Raw genomic sequence first — 26,675 nt, forward strand, 5'->3', positions numbered from 1 at the left:
CAACCAGAAGAAAAGCTCTTTTCTGCATTTAAAAATATAGAATTGAAACATTGAGTGGCAGAAAGTAGATGGAATTTTAAAAGCAAAGTTGTGGGCAACCAGCCCCGGCTGCCAAGCAACAGGAACGTTATGGTACCGTAGTTTTTCAATACTGAACTTCAGTAGCTTGCACCTAGTTAATATTTGATCAGTTAAAAGCATGCACATTCTTGATCATATTCCATGGTATGTTTTGGTGCATTAAGCCCTCTCCTTGTCTAATCAGAGAAGGAAAAGTTCACCAATGGCTATTTGTCTATGTCACTGGGGACAGAACTACAGAACTTGGGATTCTCAACCCCCTGTTTGGCACAACCCTTTTCTACCTTACTGGTTTTGGAGAAAAACATGAGCTTCAATCCCAGTTGTGTCCATAGACTTGAAATCTCCCTGTGCTCAGGAAATGCACTTTCATTTATCAAATGCTGAGGGCAAACCAAAGGCACGATTCCTCCTACCATGCCCTACTTTTGAACTTTCCGGGTTCACAATGGGTTGGGCTCATAATTTAAGGTTTGATGAACATCTGCCTGACATCGCATGGCAACTCTTGTATTCTTCACCATCTGAGGTGTGTCGTTAATAAAACATTGGATATATTAGGTACTTGAAGTTCAATTTGTTTGTTTGCTTCCTATGGATAGCATTTGATCATCTAGCTCCCACTTGCAGTCTTAAGTTGTACAGCCCAGACCTAAAAACTGAAACAGTTAAATATTCTCATGATCTAAATTAGTGTAGCTTTATTACTGTTTTATACAATTGTATAAAATCGGAACAATAAGATTTACTGGATTAATTAATCCAGTACACTGTACAAAAAAAGCTGTAGGTCTACTATACTTTAGAAAGTTAGCTGACATGTTAAAACAGGCACCTAGTTTCAGTGACTGAATTGTGCTAATACATGTGTTGAAAGTAAAATACTGTTTTATGGCAGACAATTTACAAAAATGCTTCAGGAAGTGATAGCCCACTATTGACTTGCACTGATGCAAGAAGAAACTTGTCAGCTGAGCTGCACAAGTCTTCCTTTACAATATCTTAAAGAACTGTGGAAACTTATTATTAGGGGACAATAGATGCTACAATAAACATGTTTACTTGAGAGCTAATGGTGACTTATTCCACGGGGATTAGGTTTGCTGCTTAAAGTTGTATGTGCTTAAACTACTTCTGACATATTATTTATTAATTTTGCAAACAGATACTTTATGCATTTGAATATTATCCACTCTTTCTCTGTCTCTATGTCTCCCCCCACCCAGTCCATTTCACTTGTAGGACTGGAATAGTATGTTCATATTAACATGCGCGCGCGCACACACACACACACACACACACACACACGTATGTTAAGAACAATGTAAATTGAGCAGTTAATGTGTATAGCAATTAGTCATTATGCATATTCACCTTCCATGAAGAAGTAATTATGCACATTTCCTAGTTAATAGACATAATCTTCAACAGGCCTTGGGAAATATTCATTTTTCAACCAAATGTTGTATGTTCTCCAGCCATTATGTATAATCTCCAAGAGGCTGTGAGGAATGTGTCTCTTGACCATATTTTGTACATTCTCTGGACAGTACACATATTTTCCAGTCAGTATATTCTATTTCTTGTTCAGAAGTTGTATTTTGTACTCCCTGGGCTGTTCCTGGCCCATTGCCTAATCTTAGGTGACCCACAACTTCCCTCCCACTGATCAGCCAAGCAGCACGAAGAAAGGGGGCTCCTGAGAAAGATCAACGTTTTTCTGCAGTCCGGTTCCTTTTTCACTACTGTCTGTTGTTCCCCAGTCAGCTGAGCAGCACAAGGCGCACTGCAGGGAGAGGAAAGTTTTAATCTTTCACACGCTTCCCACAATTCTGATGAAAATTCCCCTACTCTCCCATGTTGCTGTTAAGCTTAGAAAAAAGAAGCATAATAGCATCATGGCGCCAGTCATCACAGGAGAGGCGAGATTTAACCAGCTGAGGAAGGGTTTAACTGTATTCCTGCAATGCAGGGGGGTGGACTTACCAGTAGATGGCCCTTGGGGTACCTTCCAACTCTACAATTCTCTGTTTCTGTGGTTTCCCAGCAGGGGAAAGAGGGCTGGTGGGAGAGAAAGTGTGTGAAGTACAGTGGTACCTCGGGTTAAGTACTTAATTTGTTCCGGAGGTCCGTTCTTAACCTGAAACTGTTCTTAACCTGAAGCACCACTTTAGCTAATGGGGCCTCCTGCTGCTGCCGCGCCGCGGGAGCACGATTTCTGTTCTCATCCTGAAGCAAAGTTCTTAACCTGAAACACTATTTCTGGGTTAGCGGAGTCTGTAACCTGAAGCGTATGTAACCTGAAGCGTGTGTAACCCGAGGTACCACTATACCTTGGATCCTACCCACTGCCATTGCTGGTCCAGTCCACTGCTATCAAGTTAACCTGCCCCTGCTTTTCACCTTGGCAGGCATGAAAGGTTCCCAGATACGCTAATATTTGGGTAAAAAGACTATATTACTGTTTCTGTTACAGCTTTTCATAATTAGATGATAACGATAGAGCTGTAAAGTTCTGCCCATTTTTAGTTTCCTGCTTTGAAATGGAAGCTTGTTTGATGGTCTTCTCATAAAGACCGGAAGATGAATTCACATTCTCTGACATAACATCAGAGATTTTGCATATGACCTGTTGTTATTTCTTGACGCTGCAATCGAATCCCTGATTTGGGAGCATCAGGGAGGGCTTAACGAAGCCGCAGTACCACCACTGCATCTGCAATCCTGTTGCTCATGCCAGCCAGGGCAAAAAACAGCAGGGTCAGGAAACATGGCTGAGCCAAACCTACTGTCATCACAGGCCAATTTGCACTCCAGGCTGGGTCAGTGATTTGACTGCGGCCGCTACCTCCCTTCTGGTGTGAGTAGCAATTAAACCATGATGTTTTACCAGCCAGGGTTTGGAATATGCATATATGTTGTGTTAATGATCTGCCAACATCCAGCCCTCAAGGCTTGAAAAGGCTACAACAATGAGAGCAGGATCCTCTTGGAGTACGGTATCTTTCAGGGGCATGATTGGGCATGGCCTTCCCCAACCATGTAATCATGTTTGGTTTGGCCACTTGAGCTAGGTGCAGGTAGGAGGGAGATTTGTAGTGCAGTGCACTGTCACACAGCATCATGCTATATGGCAACACGTGATACGGCTTTGATCTGAGTAGGAAAAGGAAGGCCATGCGCTTGAGGGTTGCAAAGCTCTCCCAAGGGTCATTCCACTTCAGTTCAATGCATACAAGGCCAAGGATCTCAAGAGGGACAGAAACACAGATTTCACGAAACTTTGAAGTGCTATAAAATTAAAACCGTTTGAGATAGAGGGGAAAAATTTAAGGGGGTTTCTTTCAACCATAAGGGAAGGGTGTACACCAAGTTTCATCAAAATCCGAGACGGTGTGTGGCGAAACCCTTGTTTTTCGCTTTGATTTTATGTGGAATGACCCCCAAGTGCTTCTTCAGAAAGTAGTGAGGGACTCTGTGGAAAACTCGAGGAGCTAGTGGAGTAGACACATTAGTTGTCCACCCCCCAACGACAATGAAAATTCAGCTGTGCAAAAGATAAGAAAGTATTTTGGTGAAAGATGCCATTCTTACCATGAACTTTACCAACGAGTGCTTTAAATGTTTGGTCCCTGATAAATTGATTTCCTGTGTTTGCCCTTTGAAACACCTTGTAAAGATTTCATTGCTGTGAGCATATAATAAGTATCACCTTTAGACGGATTAAAGATCCAGGCTAGATATATTTCAGCAGGCATTTTCACATAGTTTTCTATTTTTAGGATTAATTTCAATTTTTCTTATTTTTTAAAAAAGCATTTTATGTACAGCACTTAGAAATTCTGAGTATTAAGTAGCATATAAATATTTGAAATAAAAAAGACATTCACCTGATTGACCACATCTTCAGGTACATGGGTGTGTACACCCACACCCACACCCACCCAAAATCAGTTTCTCAAAAGGTGTAGCAAAATAGCACTCCACACATGTATTTTCCTAGGCAAAGATTCATTCTTCTTTAAGAACTGTAATATTATATTAACTCTTCTAGAAGTAAGTATCCATGTCCTTTGGTATTATAACCAGGTGAAGGGTTTGTAGGCAAGACCTCATTTGGATGGTTGTTGTTTTTTAATAAAAGAAAATCTATATGCTCTTGTCGTGGGGGACTAGTTATTGTTCAATATCAGTTCTGCTGCATTCTTTTATCTTAGCACTTTTTTCTCTCCTTAAAATATAACAAATGTTTTTATTTGTAGATGGACAAAAGAGGAAGAAATCATTACGAAAGAAACTGGATTCCCTTGGAAAGGAAAAAAACAAAGATAAAGGTACAGTAAAACGTATGTATTGAATACTTGGTGCATTACAAAAATGCAGTCACGGTTAAAATAAAAATTTTGTAAAACGTATTTATTTACTTGTTTTCGGGTGGACAGTTTTTCTTTAAAGAAACCCTCACTTTAAAGAGATGCATTATATATATATTTTAAAAAAAACTATGACATAAATATTCTATTTGCAGAGAAACTTGAACTTCATTAACATGGCTGTTGCTCCTGTGCTTTTGATGTGATTCATGGGCAGAGCAGTCCAAACCCCCTTGTGTGTCAGTTGAATGTTTTTAAGGTTTAATGTTTTATTATGTTTTTATATATGTTGGAAGATGCCCAGAGTGGCTCGGAAAACCACATCAGATGGATGTGGTACAAATAAATTATTATTATTATTATTATTATTATTATTATTATTATTACATAAGGGCAGGGGCTATAATGAGCAGAAGTATTGTTCTGCCCAGCCTCTGACTAGGTGCCACCTGTGGAGTGATACCATTATCACTCTGGCATAAACTTTCGGCTGGAAGTGTTGGTGGGATCCCTGCCTGCAGAAAGCACCAAAACAAAGCATATTGAGGGTCAGGAGGGGTTCCAATGAATCCCATTCTGGCATTTGGCCTGTGCTAGCCCTCCAGATCCCCTCTCAGTAGAGACCGGGGTTAGGATTGCCCCCCTAAAGCAAGCAAGCGACTACAGAAAGACTTAAAGGCATTTAAGCCATAAGATTGTATCAAAACAGCAATGTTCCATTTGGAAATCTCACAGACAAAAGAAGTAAGGTGAAGTCAACATTTCTGCACACCCCGCTGCTAAATCCTGTTTTCTGAAAGCAGGACAAGCCATTTCCAGCACTTGGAGAAAAATAATAAAAATCCAATTTCCATTTTATCTTCATCCGCACATTCATCCTCTATGCTTAAAGCCAGTTGGCATTGTATTTTGAGAGTGGCAAATCTTACGTCATACTTTCATTATAGCTAAGGAGAAGATTTCACAGCCTAACAATGAAAGGAGTTATTAATGGGCTGCTGCAGTTCTGCTGGTTCCAGTATGAATCTAACTTAATTAAGTTTGCATTGGTTAGCCGTGAGACTCTCGGTACAGCTGCACTTTTAAAGTGAGTTGAGGGCAATATTATTATTTTTTAAGTTGAAAAAATATATTTCTTCAGGTCTGGCCACAGATCAAATGGTGTTCCTAGGTGAGGTGAATCTTCAAGCACCTGCTTCCATTTGTTCTGTGTTTGAATTCCCCATTTTTACTTACATTCCCCCCTCTTTTATGTCTTTGATACAAATATTTGTCCTGATTTATCTCTGCTGTGTAAGGTGATATATTTGCATGCATGGATCTGATCAGAATCACTCACACCACTTGGGTAGGCAGCCTGTGAGAAGTGCCCCCTGAACAGCCTTCTAAATCTGGCCCAAGTGTAGTCCTTCTCCATTGTTTAGGGGAGAGGGTATCAAAAACAGCCTAAACTGTTATTAATTGTAGCACTCGGGATAAATTTTGAAAGCTTGTCTTCTTGGGCAGCACACTGTTCTTATGATTAGCTAAAACTGGGTTTGGTAGGGATGAACTTGCTTAGTGTGACTGCTTTCTTACACGATATGCATTCTTAAAAGTATTACAAATATTATAATACAGTCTTTACTCTGATTTCCTAAATTGCCTTAAACAGGAATCAAGCGAACTATACGATCCCCCTCCCTGATGCAAGTTTGTGTGGCTCACAATTTAAAAGTGTTAGCGTGCTTTTAGGAAGATAAATTCGCTGGGATGAAGTATTTATTTGTGTATTATCTTTCCACAAAGGAAATTTGTGTTCAAGGGCAGATCGCAATATACAAAGCAAGCAACAGCAGCAATATATTAGAGCAAAAAAAATAAGCATTTCAGTACTCACTTCAGCAGTACATTTCAAAATACATCAGTGTTGCAATAAGTCCTTAGTAATGTAGAGCCGGGGAGGGGGGAGAGGTTTCAAAAAATGAAGCAAATCAAAACCTTTGCATGGATATTAGGTAAAGGTAAAGGGACCCCTGACCATTAGGTCCAGTTGTGGCCGACTCTGGGGTTGTGGTGCTCATCTCGCTTTAGTGGCCGAGGGAGCCGGCGTACAGCTTCCAGGTCATGTGGCCAGCATGACTAAGCCGTTTCTGGTGAACCAGAGCAGCGCATGGAAATGCCGTTTACCTTCCTGCCGGAGCGGTATCTATTTATCTACTTGCAGTTTGATGTGCTTTCAAACTGCTAGGTTGGCAGGAGCAGGGACTGAGCAATGGGAGCTCATCCCACCGCGGGGATTCGAACTGCCGACCTTCTGATCGGCAAGTCCTAGGCTCTGTGGTTTAACCCACAGCGCCACCCGTGTCCTGAATGGATATTAAAGGCACCATAAACAATTAGCTCAGTGATGAGAGTTTTCCAAAATGCAACAAACTGGTTTGGTAGCCCACTTCACACCCTGCTTGACCTCCCTGACCCACCTGTGTCAGCCTCTCACACCACCCCCTGCCTCCCAACCAGGGACATTCTTTCCAGGGATAAATGGAATGGCACCCTTGCCGTGGGTTTTATGATGGTGTGTGTGTCTGTGTGGGTGTGTCCCTCTGCAGTTCCTTCCAGCAACAACTTCTCCTGGAACGGAGGAGTGGGATAAGGCAGGTAGAACTAAACAGGCTCTTGATGACACCCAAAGACTGCTCTCGCCCACATGCATGCACAGGGTATATTAATAAGCAGCTTCCTGATGTGGTGGATTCACTTGATGAGGCTTTGTACCATCGAGGTTATTTTTGTGGCTGCCACAGATTATTTTATTCGTTGTTTATATTTGTATCTTTTTGTCTGGCTTTCCAGATGGCTCCCAAGACAGTTAACAATTAAAAATAACAACACAATGAATGACGCAGCAATAAAATGACTGAGACAAAATTAGAATGTCAACTAAAAACAGCAAAAAAGATAGCAAGGTAGCTTAAAGCAGCAACTAGATGATGCTTTCAAACAGAATCAGGTACCATTGAAGTGACTATATTTATGTCCCTCTTTCCTTTTTAAAAAAATAAATAAATTTCATTTTTCATTTTTTCAGAGATATTTTGACATAAAAACAATCCTATATTTCCCAACAAATATGTATTTTTTTACTTTCCCCCACTCCTTTTGCCATTTCTTAATTATTTTTTAATTTGTAACACTGCATCTCCTTCATTACTGCAATTAATAATTTATCCCTAGTGATCTTTTAGCATTAACTGTTTGGTTTAAGTTAATCCTGCTAGTGATCTTATATGTGTACTATGACATTTCAAATAATCCACACATTCTCCCCAGTCTATGCCATTTCGGCACAGTCTGTTAATTTAGTCTTCCTTCTTGGTTGGTACAGAATCTTCTTTTCATTTCTGAGCATAAATCATCCTGGAATGTCCCTCTTTCCAGTCCTGTCAACATACGCCAGCAGTCCGTGTCATATTGAAAGTCACCTTGAAACTGAGTGCATATCTGGACTTCACGCTTCCCTGAGATTGGTCCTTTGGTAACCTTAAGGTTCTCTGCTGGCCTTAACATTTTTCAGACCACTATATTTTGCTTTGGTAAGCTGTCCCAAGCTGGTTACTGGAAGTGAGCCTTCTTTCAGTGGAACTGCTAGTATGTACGTGAAACATGAAAAAAAAAATTGAAAAATGGTTTGCCTTCCAAGCAGATTATGCCTTCATTTTTCTTTGTGGGGTGTTCCTTTGTGCAGCACAATGAACCGCTCAGTATTGTTCCTCTCTGTGAGGATGTGAGTACAGTGCAGTGACTTGATTCATGGTCAACCCACGCCGTCCTAAGCGGCATTCGTAGCCAACCCCCGACCCCCCACCCTTCCCCTTTATGCCTGACAGCGAGTTGAAAAAATGTTCTCTTCTGTGCTCGCACAATTGTGTTTTTTAACAAGCCTTTCAGAAGTTTATTTTATAAAATGAATGCCTTCCATTGCCAGGCAACCTATCCAAAACAAACATTCTGCTCAGAACGGCACAGCACGTGTAGGCGTCCTAGCACAGATGTGTCTTGAGTGTTCTCATTCACCGTGGCTTTCTCCTAATTCCGCCTGCCTGCAAGCGCTGCTTTGCAGCTGTCTCAATTTTTTTATACTAAGCCTCTGGTTTAGTTCTTGGGGACTAGTGAGGAGGCACTTACTGACATCAGGGAGGATGTCGGTTTTAGATTTAGATTATGTTTCATAACCCTACTTTGACATGATTTTATGCGGAAAAGCTCATAAATGGTTGTCTTTCGTTAAGCAAGGGCTTCTTTACACAACTAGTGTTGGGGTAATTCAGAGGTACAGTGGAACCTCGGGTTACATATGCTTCAGGTTACAGACTCCGCTAACCCAGAAATAGTACCTCGAGTTAAGAACTTTGCTTCAGGATGAGAACAGAAATCGTGCTCTGGTGGCGCGGCGGCAGGAGGCCCCATTAGCTAAAGTGGTGCTTCAGGTTAAGAACAGTTTCAGGTTAAGAACAGACCTCTGGAACGAATTAAGTACTTAACCTGAGGTACCACTGTATTGTTGGTTGTTATACTGACAGAGAGGTCTAGGAATCCCAAAGTATTTGAGCACACGCCTACTGTGCTGGTCACACTGTGCTTCTGTTGGGAACGTGAGACTTTGCAGACCAGAAATAATCACCTTCCTTCTGTTGACATCAGCTCCTGTGGTCCTCCAGCTCTTGCTGGACTCCAGCTCCCATCATTCCCAGCAAGCATGATAATTGGTCAAGGATGATGGAACTTGGGATCTAACAACATCTTGTGGGAGAGCACAGGTTATCTATTCCTGGCTTACATAATCGCTTGATTCCTCAGGATGAATGAATTGTGAGCCAAGAGCTTCTTGTTGTGGTTCGAGGACCCGATCCCCGCGTAGTGGAATGAAAACACGAGGACACGTGATATAAGGTTAATGGGCAAGAAAAGGCCACAACTTTATTGATTACAGCAAGTGAAAAGGTATTGGCTTAGGCATTGGATTACGTCAGCTGACTCCACCCCCTCAGAGAGGGGTGAGTCTAAAGCAGGGGGGTTTATTCACCAGTAGGTGGAGCCTGTTGATGCTAATCCAACTATAAGCTCTCCCCTGATGTCACCGAGGGTCGTGCCATGACCTCCCGCCAAGCAGGCATCGGACAGAATACATGACCGCCAGATTCCTTTAACGGAATACCCAAAAATTGAAGGCATAGGCGATGGCCACACCTAGCCCTTCGACACACCACAACATATTATTCCAATGCCTAACCTACCCACCAATACCACGAAAGTTGTGACGATTGCTACGAGGTAGGCGAAAAAAACAAAAAGCCTAATGCCAAATGGAAAAATTCCTACCAGCCCCCCCGGACAACCAGGGCGACCAACCTAAGGTCCATAGCAAGGCCAAAAGAAAACTGAGACCCTGAGCTCTAAGGGAGTGGAGGGTGGGTGACTCGTGACGGGACGACGAAAAGTGAGGCCGGAAGGCTGGTGCCGCAGCAATTTGGGCTGCTAAACACACCCCCTCGCAGGCACCTGGTTGGGTGCCTGCCCGTGGGCGTAGGCCAGCCAGGTGAGTGGGAGGCAGGGGGCTAATGCCCCCTGCTTGAGGCGGAGTCCGGCTCCCGACCACAACCACTCCCCTCTCTTGCAGGAGGAGAGTCTTTTTCCTAGGAGTTTTTGACTTCTGCTGCTTTGACACACTCTTGGACCATGTGAACAAATGAGAAACAAATTAGAAATTGAAATGAGCACCCGTAGTTAAATGATTTTAAATCACGTCTTCTTTTAACTTGGTTTAGTTGATTACAGTGACTACTACTGCAGGAAAGGTTGTTGTATGTAAGGTAGATTTCTCTTTAATGGAGGCAAAACAAATTCCCTTCTGTCCCAACCACACAACTCTGTCTTATACTGTATCTTTGCAGAATGGGTATGATAGCCTTCTGTAATAGTGCCCCACAACTGTACAAACAATTGTGTGGATGTGCCTGCTTTTTCCCTCTGAACCACTTTGAGCAAGACATGAAAGCTTAAAATTGAAGACTTTTGAGGTTTTGGGTGGGGGCATGGCTATTCTAATAAAAAGCCCTCTCTTGTCCCCATGTATATTCTTATTAGGAAATATATAGAGCAAAACAAATTTATTGCAGTTTGAGAAAGAAGCCTTCAGTGCCTTTGTGATGTGACCATCCCTCTTCTCACAGCTATTTACATCACTCCATCCCTTTGCAGTACATTTTCCTGCTATTTGATATATTGTTAGTGCTCTCTAATACTTCAAGACTGAACAGAAACCAACGGTGCTTCCATTCCTTTAAAAGCCAAGCAGAGTCTTTCCTTCCTTTTGTCGGCGAAATAGCTTCAGTGGCTAAATAAATGCTGTCATCTTTAAAGGTCATTTCAAACAAAATAAGGAAAGGGCTGCTGCAAGGCGTTAACGCCAACCTTGTTTTGATATTTTGACATCGGTGCCTGCTGTTTAATTAAAAGGAGGAATAGTTCTAAAATCTGAATAGTCTTTTTCATTTGTTTTGAAATTGTTTTGCATGGCTCAGTTCCAGATGCCAAACAACATTGCAACAGTTGTAGAAAAAAATTAAAAATTGAAGTTTAAAACCGAGCTAGCTACTGCAACTGAAGCTTTACAGCTTATTATTAGGTCTTCCTCACCTCTCCTTCACTACATTTCTCTCTCTCTCTCTCTCTCTCTCTCTCTCTCTGTCTCTCTCTCACACACACACACACGCACACACAGATTTTAATCTTTTCACCTTTGTAGCCAAGTAGAAGATTCAGTGTTTGCAGACTAAGGAAGAAACAATGTCATTGTTATATGAATAAATGGTTCTCAAGATTTCCAATCAGTTGGCAGATTAGTCCCAGTTCCTTTGTTCCTAAAACATTTTATCCTTGAGATGGCTCTAAGCACCACCACACTCTCTGAAATATGATACAGTAAAATATTATCCTTGAACTCTTATCAAGAGAAGATAATAAAATAGTGTATGTGTAGTATCGGAGCATTTGAATGCTTTAAAGTTAATTTGAGGCAGAGGGTTCTTGTTGCATTATAATTAGGCTTTTTCTTTGGAAGGACAACGTGGATATCTCCCTTGATCATCATTTCAGCAACTGAGAACTTCCCAATTTGGCTATGTAGGTTCTGTGTATCATAGGAACTGCTGTTTTGCTGTACCTTGTGGAGTGCTGATCCTTGTCTTGTTCCGTTCCTCATTACTTCCAGGAAAAGATGCACTGCTGTGAATAAATATTTGATTTTTTTCATTTATTATAGCCAGAAAAATAGATATATTCTTTTTCCATGTTTACTTTCTACCCATTCTATGATAATATAAAGTGTTACTTTCTATTTATGTTTGAATTGTTCAAACAATTTCAGTAGTGACGTTAGTATGCAAATGCCTATCCAAAAGAGGGAATTCTCCTGGCGAATGTAAAATGGCATGTTCTTTATTTTTCAGAAATGTTTCTCAAGCATTGTTTGTTCCGTATTTTGCTGCTTTTACAATTTTATATAACTTCCTATTATGCTTAGTACTTTCGCAGTAGTCAAAAGAAATCTAAATCACGATATAAAACTATACATACACAAATTGAATTGAGCAGAACACGTGTCTGTTTGTATGTTGGGGGGGAGACAATGGGGGGAAATAATTGGGTTCAAGTTTGCATAGCTGCCATTTTTTCCACACATAACACCTGAAGCTTAAAATAAATCGCCTACTCTTTAGAAGCCGTCCTTCAACAAATCACATGGGCTTGGGGGCATTAGAGGGGAACCCTTCTTAATACTTGAGTCTTCAAGCTCCCTATCCCCTTCCTAATCTCTCTTTCTACCTCTCTCCCACCCACCATTCTCCACCTATTCTGACACGTCCCCATACAACTGCTTCTGAGACTTTGTGGAGACTCACCGAGCAGATTTAAAATTATAACTCTCCGCTTCGTACAATAATATCTGTTGCCTGGGATTCGTGGAATCCATTTTAATGTGTTCAGTGGCATTATAAAATGTAAAAAGGGTCCTCTTGAGGTTGTTTGCCTTAGCACTTGAAATCTAAAAAGTAATTTGTAATTTTTGTTTTCCAGAATTCATACCCCAGGCTTTTGGAATGCCTTTATCACAAGTGATTGCTAATGATCGGGCCTACAAATTGAAACAAGATACTCAGAGGGAAGAACAGAGGGATGTTTCAGAATTTGTACCTTCCCTTTTACCATTTGGGAGTAAAAGACAGAACAAAGAACTCTCAAGCAGTAACTCATCTCTTAGCTCCACCTCGGAAACACCAAACGAATCTACTTCTCCTAACACACCAGAACCAGCTCCACGAGCAAGGAGGAGAGTAAGTTTTCTATCAGTGGATTTGCATGAGCTGCAGGCTTTTATGGGACTTTCCCAGGCACTGCCTTTCTTACAGAAGTTAAAATCTCAGAGCTGGTCTTCCATAGTTAAATTAAAGTCAGCCCTGATTCAGTCGATAGTAGTTGCAATTTTAATGGTCATCTCTCATTCCCAGCTGTTCGTGGGAGAGAATGAAATGGACACAAGTCTCTTGCCAACACCTCAGGGGACACAAGGATTCTTTGGAAACTTTCCTTTTCCCCAGTCAGATTCTGGTTGGTCTTTCTCAAATTATTAAAGCACTCAGTCACTTTAAAAAAGAAGAAGCTGTTTATAGTAGATGGGTTACATGCTTATGAGACTATTGTTCACCCAGTTACTCATTTCATCCTCAAAATATAATTTAAAAAAACTTGTGTAATTAGACACCTGGTTCTATTCTAACATTTTAAAAAATAGCATTGGAATAAGTTAAATTGCTTTTTCCTTGATAGGTTAAAAAAAACCCTATTGAGGTTCATAAAAATAACTGGAGTAAAACTTGTAAAACCCACAGTCATGCAACCTGTTATTAGGACTAACCAAAAAAGTCACGAAGGAATGGGCAAGGTTTCAAGTTATCTGAACTAGCTTGAAGCCACACATTTTATTTATGCATATTGTTTGACTATGGCTTCCTTTACTTATAGAATAACACTTGTGACATTACAGATAAAGAATCTTACGACTGGAGATTTTTATGTTATGCCAGTGTATATTCTCTAGTGTCAGTCAGGCGTTAGTCACACATCCATATGCTTTACACAAGATAATTAAGAGAAAGGTTTTTCCTCCCTGAACAGATACAGGATAAGCAGTTTGTGCTGCCCATTAGTGGTATTTTTGGTGGGCTTTCTTTCTTTCAAAATGAAAAACCGATGTTTATTCTTTCCTCCCTGTATTTTCTACTAGGACATCATCCAGAAAATAAGATTCACAAAGTTGGAGCATATTACACTGATTCTGTACCAGCTCCAGTGGCTGCTAGAATATTTCCAGGCCCAATTTAAAGTCCTAATTAGCTAGAGACTAGACTTTTGAAGGCCTACACCCAGCCCTTAGATCCGGTGGCAGAGTCCTTGATCATGGACCCTCTCGTAAGGTCTTTCACCTTTGTGAACACAAAAAATAATTTTTTTTTTTTAGTGGTGGCCCCATCATTCATTGTGAATCTTCCTCCCAGTGGAGGTATATTTAGTTCCTTTTTTATTGTTTTCAAATGAGTCTTAAAGACCCGCTTGATTAATTGTGGTGGTAATGCAATGCTGATGTTGCTCCTACCCTCTTAAGATGTAATTTTAACTGTTATTTTATTGCTGGTGTGGAATGAAATGTTTGTATGTTGTGCTTTGTAGTTTTGCCTTTAAGTGGTTTTATGATTTATGCTTTGCCCTGAAAGGCAGTATCTTCCATTATGTACACTTTCTCAGTTGGACTGGTTGTGCCCATGAATAGCAGATGCCTCTGTTGGCCTGTCCGAGGAATAAAGCAATTTTCCCTTCTAAAAATGGCTATTGTGTTTTATTATACTTGGAATAACAACCCCCCCCCCCCTTAAAATGTGATCTTTAAATGGATAGTGTAATTTGTGAATTTTGGGACTGTGTACCCACATACAGCAGAATGCATGGCTCATTGCATCCAATGGTATTCTAACATCATCAAAACCACTTCCTCCACCTCAGAAAACCTTGTTTATAATCATCACACCAAATTGGACAAAGTCACACAAAAGTCATATTTCAGTCTGCCATCTTGATTCAAAATGGTACCCAATGTCCAAACATAGACGAAGACCACCACCTCCACTTCAGGAACCTTCATGACATGTTGGGTTACAATATCTCAAGAGGCATCCAAATGGGCGCAGGTGTGAGCTGTCCCACCAAATTGGGTGAGAAGATCCAAACAGAATGGTTTGGGCCCAGGACAAATTTGGGCAAAGTTACATCAAACTGGGCCTTTAGAGGCATCCACACTGGTGCAGGTTGGACCTATCACACCAAAAATCAGGTGCAGCCATGCCAAAGTCACATTTCAGTCCACCATCTTAATTCCGAATGGTCCCTGGTGTCCAAACGCAAATGAAGATCACTGCCTCCCCCTCAGGAATCCTTGTGTTGAGTTGGGTGATGATATCTACAGAGGTATCCAGATCAGTGTAATTTGGCCCCATCATGCCAAGAATAGGGCAAAGTCGTAACAAAGTCACGTTTCAGACCTCCATCTTGATTCAGAATTAACTTTCCTGTTTTCTGTTTATGTAAGAATCTGTCCATGTGGTTTTGGAGGTATTTTTATTCATGGCTATCTCTGCTGTGAAGGAAGACTACGAATGGAATTCTCTCCCACCAACACCCATGTATGTCTTTGTGTATGTTGCAGGGTGCAATGTCTGTGGACTCCATTACGGATCTTGATGACAGTCAATCTCGACTGCTAGAAGCCCTACAGCTGTCATTGCCTGCTGAAGCCCAGAGCAAAAAAGAAAAGTCCAGGGACAAGAAACTAAGCCTCAATCCTATTTACAGGCAAGTTCCTCGAGTTGTGGACAGCTGCTGCCAGCATTTAGAAAAACATGGTAAGTATGGTTCAACCTGGCAATGAAAGGCAGGCGACAGACCATCTTGTATTTATTGTACTAGCCATTGGCCTTGATGACTTTAAAATAAAACTTCAGTATAAAGTTTCAGATATATAAACAATGAAATAAAGATAACAGTTAAAAGACAGTGTAGTTCTACTAAAACCTTTTGCCCAGTACAATAAAAAAAACCCGACACAACCTCTTTCCATTTAAAGTTTTTTTGCAGCTAAAGGGAACAGTGATGTTCTATATGTCACAAACAGATAAATAACTCCTGACAAAAAGTAGATAATTACTTGATCAGAACTTCTTGTTAAACTTGAAAATCTTATTTCCTTTGGACCCTCATAAAGGGGACATTTCAATACATAATGGATTACAGTGGTACCTTGGTTCTCAAACTTAATCCGTTCCAGAAGTCCGTTCCAAAACCAAAGCGTTCCAAAACCAAGGCGCACTTCCCCATAGAAAGTAATGCAAAATTGATGAATCCATTCCAGACTTTTAAAAAACAACCCCTAAAACAACAATTTAACATGAATTTTACTATCTAACGAGACCATTGATCCATAAAATGAAAGCAATAAACAATGTACTGCAGTCACACAATCAATCAGTAGCTGAACTGGGTTCCACACAGTCACAAAAGCAAAAGAAAAAAGAGCCACAAAAATGCAAAATAAATAGCAAAAACAGACAGACCTCAGCATAACACTCAAAACGGAAGCGTAACACTAAAAATGGAGCATGTTCGGTTTCCGAAAAAAGTTCGCAAACCGAAACACTTACTTCCAGGTTTGCAGTGTTTGGGTTCCAAGTTGTTTGAGTACTAAGGTGCTTGAGAACCAAGGTACCACTGTACATTCTCCACAAGTTTCAAATTACAGTTGCAGATCTGTTGGGAGACACGTATCCATCCAACACAGCAGAAGGCAAAATTTGTACATGTATTTATGCCTACTCCAACCTTATGTCTACTTCAGCTTTACCTTCATGTAGCCTATTCCTTCATTCTTTTTTTTAATTTAAAAGATCCAAAAGTGCTGCAGGCAGATTATACATCTGTGACAGACATGGATAATGCCACTTTGGTTTCCCATGCTACTTGAGAAAAAGCAAGTGTGTTTTACCACGTATATAACTCTGTCATGGTGCATTGATGAAATATCAGTAGTACCACCTGTATCCTTAAAGGTAAAGGGACCCCTGATCATTAGGTCCAGTCATGGCCGACTCTGGGGTTGCGGCGCTCATCTCTCTTTATTGGCCGAGAGAGCCGGCGTACAACTTCCAGGTCGTGTGGCCAGTATGACTAAGCCACTTCTGGCGAACTAGAGCAGCACACGGAAACGCCATTTACCTTCCCGCCGGAGCGGTACCTATTTATCTACTTGCACTTTGACGTGCTTTTGAACTGCTAGGTTGGCAGGAGCAGGGACCGAACAACGGGAGCTCACCCCATCGCTTTCAAACTGCCAACCTTCCGATCGGCAAATCCTAGGCTCTGTGGTTTAACCCACAGCGCCACCCGCGTCCCGATGCCACCCGCATCCTGTATCCTTACTTTGTTTTAATTCACCACTTGTCATCACACCTCTGTTGGCTGATAGTAGGGCCAGATATGGGGCGCGCGCACACACACACACACACACACACAACCTGTAAACAATAAAATGAAGATGAATACCGTATTTTTCACCCCATAGGACGCACCGCCCCATAGGACGCACCTAGTTTTTTTTGGGGGGGGAAATAAAGAAAAAAAAAATTCCCCCCCCCCAGGCATGGGGCTGGTGCGGGGGAAGCCCGAGCTTCCCCCGACCCCAGCCCCCAGAACAGCCTGCTATCCGCAAGCCTAGGGAGCCGCGCCGGTCTCCCCAGGCTTGCGGAGAGCTGCGCGAAGCCCGGGCGCGCTCTTCAGCTCGCCCCAGGCTTCGGAATGCAGGCAGCTCTGCGCAACCTTTGGGAGCCTGGCGCGGCTTTGCGCCAGGCTCCCTAGGGTTGCGCAGAGCTGCGCGAAGCCAGGGAGTGCAGGCAGCTCTGCGCAACCCTCGGGAGCCCAGCGTGAAGTCGCGCCGGTCCCAAGGGTTGTACAGAGCTTCCTGAAGCCTGGAGAGCGAGAGGGGTCGGTGCGCACCGACCCCTCTCGCTCTTCAGGCTTCAGCGAAAGCATGTATTCGCTCCATAGGACGCACACACATTTCCCCTTCATTTTTGGAGGGGGAAAAGTGCGTCTTATAGGGCGAAAAATATGGTAGTATGTGCAAGTGTGGTATATCAGAAAACTGGTATTTCACTTTTTTTTAATGGTTGCGCACACAGGTAAATGAATACCTGTGCATATACCTACAATGGACAAAAGGTTTATGAAACTCAGGCAGTGCAGGGAAGCACTAATTGAGGGCAGGGTAAGGTAGCACACAGGGCAAATACATCCCATCAAACATAGCCCACTAGAGTGTCAACAGAAAACACTAAGATAGAGTTAAATTGAAAGCACTTATGTGTAAAAGAACAAAGATAAAAGCAGACGTGGAGAAATAAGATGAGTGCAACTTACATGTGCATTAATATTCTAGTGTATACACATCCTGAGCTGCTGCCAGTCATAGGATAGAAAGGGGAAGTATCTGTCCTTTGTTACTAGGAGATAACTAAAATGGTGTTCAAATTAGCATTTTTAAAATTCTGGGGTGCAAGTTGTTCACATCTACATTTACCATTTCCAGCCTCCTGCTGTTGCCAGGGAGAAAGCAGCGAATGAGCCAGTGCAATACTAAGTTCATCCATAGGCAACTTTTTTCTCTATGCACTTAACTTGTATGCCTACATTAGTGAGCTGAGGCTGAAGTATTTTTATATAATTGAGACATGCGTGTTATGGTCTTAGACTTCCCTCTAGTGTCACCCTTAAATAGTTACCACCGAGTTGCTGAAAAGCAATCATTGATGCATAACAGCAAGCTTCACTGAGGAAAGTACTCACCAATTCTACCTTTTTCTGAATTGTAGACATGTTTGGGTTTTATGTTTGGGGTGGATGGGGAGGAGGAGTGATAGCCCCTGAGTGTTGTCACAGTTATTCATAGGATGTTTGCTGCAGAAAATGTAAAAATGCTATGATAATGCATGTTCTACCAAAGCTTTGAATAATGAAAGAAGTGATTTGTTGTATTTTTCAGGCCTTCAGACAGTGGGCATATTCCGAGTTGGTAGCTCAAAAAAGAGAGTAAGACAGGTGAGACTATAGTACACCTTCCTTTTTTGCCCTTTCTTTAATGCGTACTGAGAATCTGATTTTTAAAAAGTCTAAGAGAACAATAATGCCTTTATAACTTTTCTAGACAAAGCAGTTTACAAGCCACAAAGCAAACATACTAGGGGGGAAAATTATGACCACAAAAATCTCAGAACAATATTTTGAAACGTTGCTAAAAAGCCATGAAGACTGATACTAATACTGCATAATATAAAATTAAGAGAGTTGGGCAAAACTTGTGGAGTTCAGCCATTCAGATCAAATTAGTTGCTGAAGGCACTGGTAAAGAGGTAGGTCTTTAAGATCCATTTAAAACCCACAAGGGATAATGTCAGGGAACTGCCACCGGAGCTGGAAGCGGAGGGAAGGCTCCAAAGGGATGGCGGAGAGGGTCCCAGTAGGGAGAGAGGGAGCCCGTCTGCTGGGGAAGGAAATCAGCGTAACACCAGTAGAGAAGGGGGGCAGATGGGGGAATCGGGGAGGAGGCTCCAAGACTCCTCGCCGGAGACCAGCGGAGAGAGTACGGGTACTCCACTGCCCACACCCTCCCTGCGCAGAAGACTTCCGCGCAGGGAGAGTAGGAGGAGACTTGGCGTCAAACAACTTTTATGCTGGAAAAGGTTCAAGAAACGCCCACTGATGGATTCTGCCAGCGACTGAGACAGTCACGATGCTGGAGGCTGTTCAGTCAGAAAGGGTTAACCAGGTAACCTAGCCAGGAGTGGCGGCAACTTACGCACGAGCAACCTCTAAACTCATTACAGATAAGATTTGCTTTATAAGGACCATTGTAACCAATGACATGGTCTAGGGTATTGTTCATAAAGGATTTCACTTTTGTACTGTCTAATTAAACTTTCTTTTTTAAAATTTAAATTTTAAAATTTAAATTTAAACTTAACAGGATTTCTGCCAAATTGAATGTTGGTCCCTTACAATGAAATAACAGTGTACGTTGAAATCATTAACAAAAAGTGTCCACTTGACTGATAATAATACTGAAATCACTCCATTTCACCTTAAAACAATACAGACTTTGGTCCGTTTCCTCAGATTATACTGTTTTCTTAGCAGATGTGGAACATGGCACAGTTTCCAACTGGCGGCCAAAGTATTAACCTAATGCATCATCCCCCCTTATTTATGATTTGTAGATTAATAATGTAGATGTCTAGATGTGACCTTTTCCCTTTGTGTTGATTTTTCCAGTTACGCGAAGAGTTTGACCGTGGTGTGGATGTAATGTTGGATGAAGAACACAGTATTCATGATGTGGCTGCTTTGTTAAAGGAATTTCTTCGTGACATGCCTGATCCACTCCTGACTAGGGAGCTTTACACTCCTTTCATCAATACTCTCCGTAAGCAGAGCAACCTCCTCTTTTACAGATTCCTTAAAAACCTACACCACACAAACTCTGCGTAAGGTGTAGAAGTGCAATTGAAATGATTTGTTTCTAAATTAACCTGTTTAAAATGTGTGTAGGGTCCTAAACACTTCTTTGTTAAATTTTTGAAATGCGGGAAACTTAAAACAGCTGCCAAGTACCTAAGAGTAGTTTAATGGGTGGAGTTCTGAACATGGGCTAAGGATGAAGTCCCTAGATAAAGTAATCAGTTCTTGGTGTGTAAAATGAGAGGTGGGGTTACACAAAAGTTAAAATATTTTGATTTCTGAGCATGAAATAGATGATGGCTATATTCTTAAGTTGGCAAAAGAAAAGTTGGCTCTGCCATTATTTCCTGTTATACTTATTGCCTGTTCCTGATGAACCTCTATGGCTAATCCTTAGCAGCTTTCCTCAACCTGGTGCCGTCCAGATGTTTTAGACTGCATCTCCAGCGTGGCCAGTTGCCAATGTTCATCATGTGTGCATGCAAATTGACTGCAGTTTGTAAAGCCATTATGCTTTCCCAAGCTTTAAATAGTAGTGCCAAACACTTGGGGTTATAGCCAACATTGTGCAAGTGAAACATAAGTACAGACTACAGGTCTCTCATTTCTTTCCTTCCTGCAGCCCTGCAGAGCACAATTTTCTTCACCAATTTTTCAGTAATTCCTCCTATCCACTGCAGCCATTTACAACACAACCCTTACTCCCTGAATGACCCCTGACCCTGTAGAGAAGCTTTTTGGGGAGTGCAAGTGTTGGAGGACAGAATGGAGGAAGGGAAAGATTTGCTGTGTAAGCTTGCCTCCCACTTGTGAAATATTGGATCCATTGTCTACCTGGAACTAATGTGAGAGACAATGTATGATTTTGTCCACTTGTACACAATGCTGACAATACTGTATTCAGCCCCACTCACTGATTGAGAATAAGAGTAAAAATGTGATCTATAGTTGAATTTTCTCTAGAAACTTCCTCAAATGTTGATTTCATGTTATCCTGAGATGAACTCCGTTACAATATACCTGTTGCTTCATCAAGTTGACGTGAATCCTGTTTTTTCCAGATTAGAGCTGTGCACCAATGCCTCTTGAAATTTTTCTTCCTATTCTCAGGGACGAGATTCAATATTATCAGTGACAACGGGGCAGCTTATTTTCTTTTCTCAACAAGTGACAACAGCAGCAACTATGATGGCAGCCTGGCTACCATTTTGCATTCCCCACAATGGCTCAAACCTAGCATTATCCCAGGTCATGGGAGAAGAGAGGAATTGGTGGCCAATGATGAAGAATAGTCAGAGAAAATTCTGTGAAATGGCCTTTTCTTATAGCCAAATGAGAGAAAATTCTCAGAAACTGTCTGAGAAAAACGGAGGTGTTTTGGCTCAGCTCTAGATTATGTTCTTGTACAGGCAACACCAGTCCTGCCTGTGTTCAAAGAATATGCGACAATGCACACATGGGCTGTTTTCAGACCTGGAAGAGGGTGTGACGGGGGTGGAGTGGGGTGGAACAGGAGCAAATGGGGGGTTGCCTATATTTAATTGCAGTTGATATAAATTATATAAGGGACGCAGGTGGCGCTGTGGGTAAAACCTCAGTGCCTAGGACTTGCCGATCGTATGGTCGGCGGTTCGAATCCCCGTGGCGGGGTGAGCTCCCGTCTTTCGGTCCCAGCTCCTGCCCACCTAGCAGTTCGAAAGCACCCCTAAGTGCAAGTAGATAAATAGGTACCGCTTTATAGCGGGAAGGTAAACGGCGTTTCCGTGTGCTGCGCTGGTGCCGGCTCGCCAGAGCAGCTTCATCACGCTGGCCACGTGACCCGGAAGTGTCTCCAGACAGTGCTGGCCCCCGGCCTCTTAAGTGAGATGGGCGCACAATCCTGGAGTCGGATACGACTGGCCCGTACGGGCAGGGGTACTTTTACCTTTACCTTTACCTTATCATGTCAGTTGAGAGATATGTAACATGCCTGTCCTTGTGTACATAACTGTGAGCACATTCCTTAGAGTACTTTCCCCCCCTCTCTTTTAGTATTAGAGCCCCATGAACAACTAAGCACCCTGCAACTTCTTATTTATCTTCTACCTCCCTGCAACTGTGACACCTTACATCGACTCCTCCAGTTCCTTGCGACTGTAGCTAGCCATGCAGAAGACAGGATAGACCAAGACAGCCAGGATGTAAGTTCAGATCATTCATTTTTTCTATGGCTATTTCTGGAGGATGCTCTGAAGAACAGAGAACTGAATCCCCCCCCGCCCCCCATTTGCTTCATTTTCTGGTACAGCATCTTTGTGTTTATTAACAGTTTCCATGCTTATTAATATTTTTTATTGTTAATAACAAAATAAGTGATTTTTCAAAAGTGGCTTTGATATTTGCTGCGTTGCGAACAAAAAAAGGGAAACAAATGCTTTAAAATGAAAATTCCAACCCGAATCTTTTGATTAAATTTCATATATAAATAAATTCTAGTTGGAAACAAAGCATTTGCTGTGTTTAACTCCTCTCTCCTTCCCTAAATCATACTAATCTCAGTAAATTTTATTATAAATTAGCAATTCCTATTTCATCTTTTCAATAGTTTTGTAAACTTTAATTTTAAATAATGGATAAAGTATACTGTACACAATTTCCTTTGGATTATTTGTGCTCTGGTTATAGATTTCTTTTGGAAGTTGAATATTAGCATATGTTTTGTGCTTTCCAAATATTACTTTCCCTTTCCTCATGCAGTGCAAGTTTCCAGTAATCACTGGTGCTGGAGTGGAAACTTACCACTTCATGTGGCATTTGTATAGAAGAGCCTCACCGCTGAAAAGCAGCTTATCAGAAAACTGTCTCCAGCACCGGTATTATAAATATAACAGGTCATTGCTTGATGTTCTTTCCAGAAACAGTTGTGTTCCTGATCTTCAGGCATCCTTGTATAAAGCACACATAGTTGATAAACTAAAAAAAAAAAAAAAAAGATAAAGATAAAGATGCAGACATATTGAGAACAAATTTGGATCTTTTTTATGGCAGATGGTTCAAGAGTATAAGACAGTGTGGGGTTCTAAACTGGTTAGGCAAATAAATTCAGCCTACACTAAATTCCAGGCAGCCATTTACAGAATCGGGTAACTCAACTTTATTTCTGTTTTTTTCCAGATTCCTGGCAACAAAATGACATCACTTAATCTAGCCACTATATTTGGACCTAACCTGTTGCACAAACAGAAGACAACAGACAAAGAATTTACTGTTCAAAGTACAGCGCGAGCTGAGGAGAGTACTGCAATCATTGCTGTTGTACAAAAGATGATAGAAAACTATGAAATGCTATTCATGGTAGGCAAAGTCTTCTTTATTTTGCATTATTGCAGTTATGAATACAGTGGTACCTTGGGTTAAGAACTTAATTTGTTCTGGAGGTCCATTCTTAACCTGAGGTACCACTTTAGTTAATGGGGCCTCCGCTGCCACCACGCCACCGCCGCACAATTTCTGTTCTCATCCTGAAGCAAAGTTCTTAACCCAAGGTACTGTTTCTGGGTTAGCGGAGTCTGTAACTTGAAGCATCTGTAACCTGAAGCATCTGTAACCCGAGGTACCACTGTAGACTTCAAACTTTTCTCCTGTGCTTTCATTTCAAAACATGAAGCACTCTCTATTTATATATTATATATCAGCTGTGGCATTGTCTTTTTAATGTATGGCAAAACACTGCTGAAAAAGACTATTGTCAATATGTGGTGAAAATCTCATGAGATAAAAAACAAAACACCAGTTTGGCATCATGAACTTGAGATAGCATCATATATTTTCAGTTGTTGATAAATAAAGTCCCTTATATATTAGCATACAGTGTTTTTATCCTGTGGAGTACAATTCTTTGAGAATTTGCTCCATTAGAATTGCAGATGTTTCTCACTTCAGAAAGAAAAAAAGAATGAACATGGATGCATATTCCTTCACACGCATTGAAGGCCTTCCATGGTAAGGTGAATAGTGTGGATTATGAGGTTGACAATTATAGCAGAAAGGCCTTGGGAACTACAAAATTATTGCTCGCTTGCATATGAGGTAGAAAGTGGAACAGCAACTCATAATTGCTAAATGAAATTCAAAACAACAGTTAGTGTTTCCTCACTCTCAAGTTTTCTGTGCAGTAAATATGAAATAAGCATCTTTCATCAAGGTTTCACTTCTGCTGCACGGATATTGCCACAAGTATTCATGCACACTTCCCAGTATTGTTTACTTGGCAATGAACTTCTACAAGATAGCGCATTCTTTTGCACATGTGGGTACTATGGTTGCATAACATTATTACTTAGCTTGAAGTAATACAATAACTGTATCTGACACCTGCTAAGCAGAAGGGGTGTGTGTGTGATGTTGATTATTTGTAGCCCAAATGGACCAGAAGGATCAGTGCATGTGGCACAATCCAAAATAGCCTATTGTGGCCCCAAAATGCCTATGGGAAGTCCACAAACATTATATGAATTCAATTGCCTTCTCCCACTGTTCCTACCCATCCTATTCAGATGCATAATGCCTTCAATCCTGGAGGTAATGCATAGCCATCAATAGTGTTATCCTCTATGAATTTACCTAATCCTTCTTTAAATCTATGTGATCATTGCCACATCTTGTTGAACCGAATTCCATACTTTAACTACCATATTTTTCGCTCTATAACACGCACCCGACCATAACACGCACGTAGTTTTTAGAGGAGGAAAACAAGAAAAAATTCTAAACGAAACAGTGGATGTATTATTTTTGTGGTTCATGCTGTGGCCACAGACATGTGATCTGACGGTGAGTTTGGAGTAGCCCAATGCAAAAATCCTGAGGATCCATGTGGATCCATGCTTTGTAACCACGTTTTTGCACCACTGCGGCCCCAGGCAACAGTGGGTGTGTGATTTTTTTTGGTGCAAGATGTAGCCATGGACATGCTATGTGATCTGATGGTGAATTTGGGGTGACCCAGTGCAAAAATCCTGAGGATCCATGTGGATCTGTGCTTTGTAACCACATTTTAAGTGGGGAGGGAAGGAAAAGCACTCAAGGGACAAGGAGCACGCGTGGGGTGGGTGGAGAAGGATGCTGCTAATAATGAAGAAGAGGGGTATAAGGGGAGAAGGCTCCTCTCCTATCCCACTTTGCTCCTTTAAAGCAAGCAGGCTCTGCTTTTCTCCCTCCTCCCCGCTCATCCCCAGCTTAGCGAGCTGAAAAACTTTGCTGCTATGTAGCGAGCTGAGTGGGGAGGAGAGAGGGACAGAGAGCCTGCTTGCTTTAAAGAAACCAACCGGACACTCGTGTGGCTCCTCTCCTCTCTGTCCCTCTCTCCTCCCCACTCAGCGTCTCTTCTCCCGCTTTGCTGTTTCAAAGCGAGCCACGGAGGAGGGAAGGAAGGGGAACCATGGATCCTCTGCTCACGACTACAGCAGATCCCCCCCGCCACCCGTAGGCATTCCCTCCATAACACGCACAGACATTTTCCCTTACTTTCTAGGAGGAAAAAAGTGAGTGTTATGGTGCAAAAAATACGGTATGTGCTATTGAAGAAGTACTCCCTGGAGAAAACAAGTTCAGGCACCAATTCTGTTTAACACAGAGCAGAGGATATTACAAACCAGAGGCCAAGGCTGTTGCTGCCATGCAGTTCTTCCTTCAAACAGCTATCTTGATGGCACTGAAATGCTTACAAGAGGGGACTGATAGAGTTGGCCTCCTCCCTTGCTAACGGCATGGGTGGTCCTGGCTGCCTCGGCCGCAGAAGTCTCTCTTCGTAAAGGCAGTTGAGTTCCTTGCAAACCCTTTTTGTTTTTACCACTCTGAGTAATTTGGTGTCACCAGCAAACCTGGCCACCTCACTGCTCACCCATAACTCCAGATCATTTATGAACAAATTAAAAGGCATTGGTCCCAGTGCAGATACTTGGGAGAGTCTGCTTCTTACATCCTTCCATTGTGAGAAGTGTCAATTAATTCCTTCTCTCCACTTCAGCTGTTACAGAACAAAAGGGCCCAAACCCTAAGATAGCTTCCCCACTCCTTTCCACTTTCATATTACAGTTGCTATGGAAAATCTCCGTCTGGGTACAGCCTTAGAAAGATTAAATATGGTACCTTATGTAAGTAACTGAAGTATAGCTAAAGCAATCAATTGTTAGAAGGCAACTGTGGTTAATATCCGTGGTGTCTTCCTGTACAAATAGGTTCCTTCTTCCCCTGTTCCAGCAAATGATTGTTTGAGTTTGTTTGTGGGGGTTTTTTTTGTGCTGATGACTTTTTACATGGTGCAGTGGCAGCCATGGGAGCCTTTGGTTGAAGAACCTCCATCTGATCAGTGGAAATGGCCAACATTGTTAATGTTATTTGTAGCTTCTGGAAGAGAAAAATATGTCATTGAATGTATGCTGGACATGAATAAAAATATTTTATTCTGTGAACTATATATACATGATCTGGTTTCCCTTATAGTGGAAAAATGACTCCATTCCTATGACTTCTCCTTTTTTGAATCACTTGTTGTCAGTATTGATTGATTGATTGATTGATTGTGGG

The 26,675-nt window shown here is 41.7% G+C and overlaps 1 protein-coding gene across 7 annotated transcripts in view; it reads left to right on the forward strand.

The window, feature by feature from the left end:
* The window catches only part of ARHGAP6 (Rho GTPase activating protein 6), a 193,694-nt gene that overhangs the window by 156,419 nt on the left and 10,600 nt on the right, over positions 1–26,675 (forward strand). For 6 of the 7 annotated variants that reach the window (XM_081001309.1, XM_081001303.1, XM_081001307.1 and 3 more), the window contains exons 3-9: positions 4,344–4,427; positions 12,573–12,829; positions 15,253–15,448; positions 18,637–18,692; positions 19,923–20,073; positions 22,140–22,288; positions 23,262–23,441. In XM_081001309.1, the coding sequence (XP_080857435.1) occupies positions 4,344–4,427; positions 12,573–12,829; positions 15,253–15,448; positions 18,637–18,692; positions 19,923–20,073; positions 22,140–22,288; positions 23,262–23,441 (1,073 nt within the window). The remainder of the gene's footprint in view (positions 1–4,343; positions 4,428–12,572; positions 12,830–15,252; positions 15,449–18,636; positions 18,693–19,922; positions 20,074–22,139; positions 22,289–23,261; positions 23,442–26,675) is intronic. The other variant, XM_081001304.1, reaches the window with a different exon arrangement.

This window comes from Podarcis pityusensis (assembly GCF_964106645.2).
Source record: "Podarcis pityusensis genome assembly, chromosome: 4".
Classification (NCBI taxonomy): Eukaryota; Metazoa; Chordata; class Lepidosauria; order Squamata; family Lacertidae; genus Podarcis; species Podarcis pityusensis.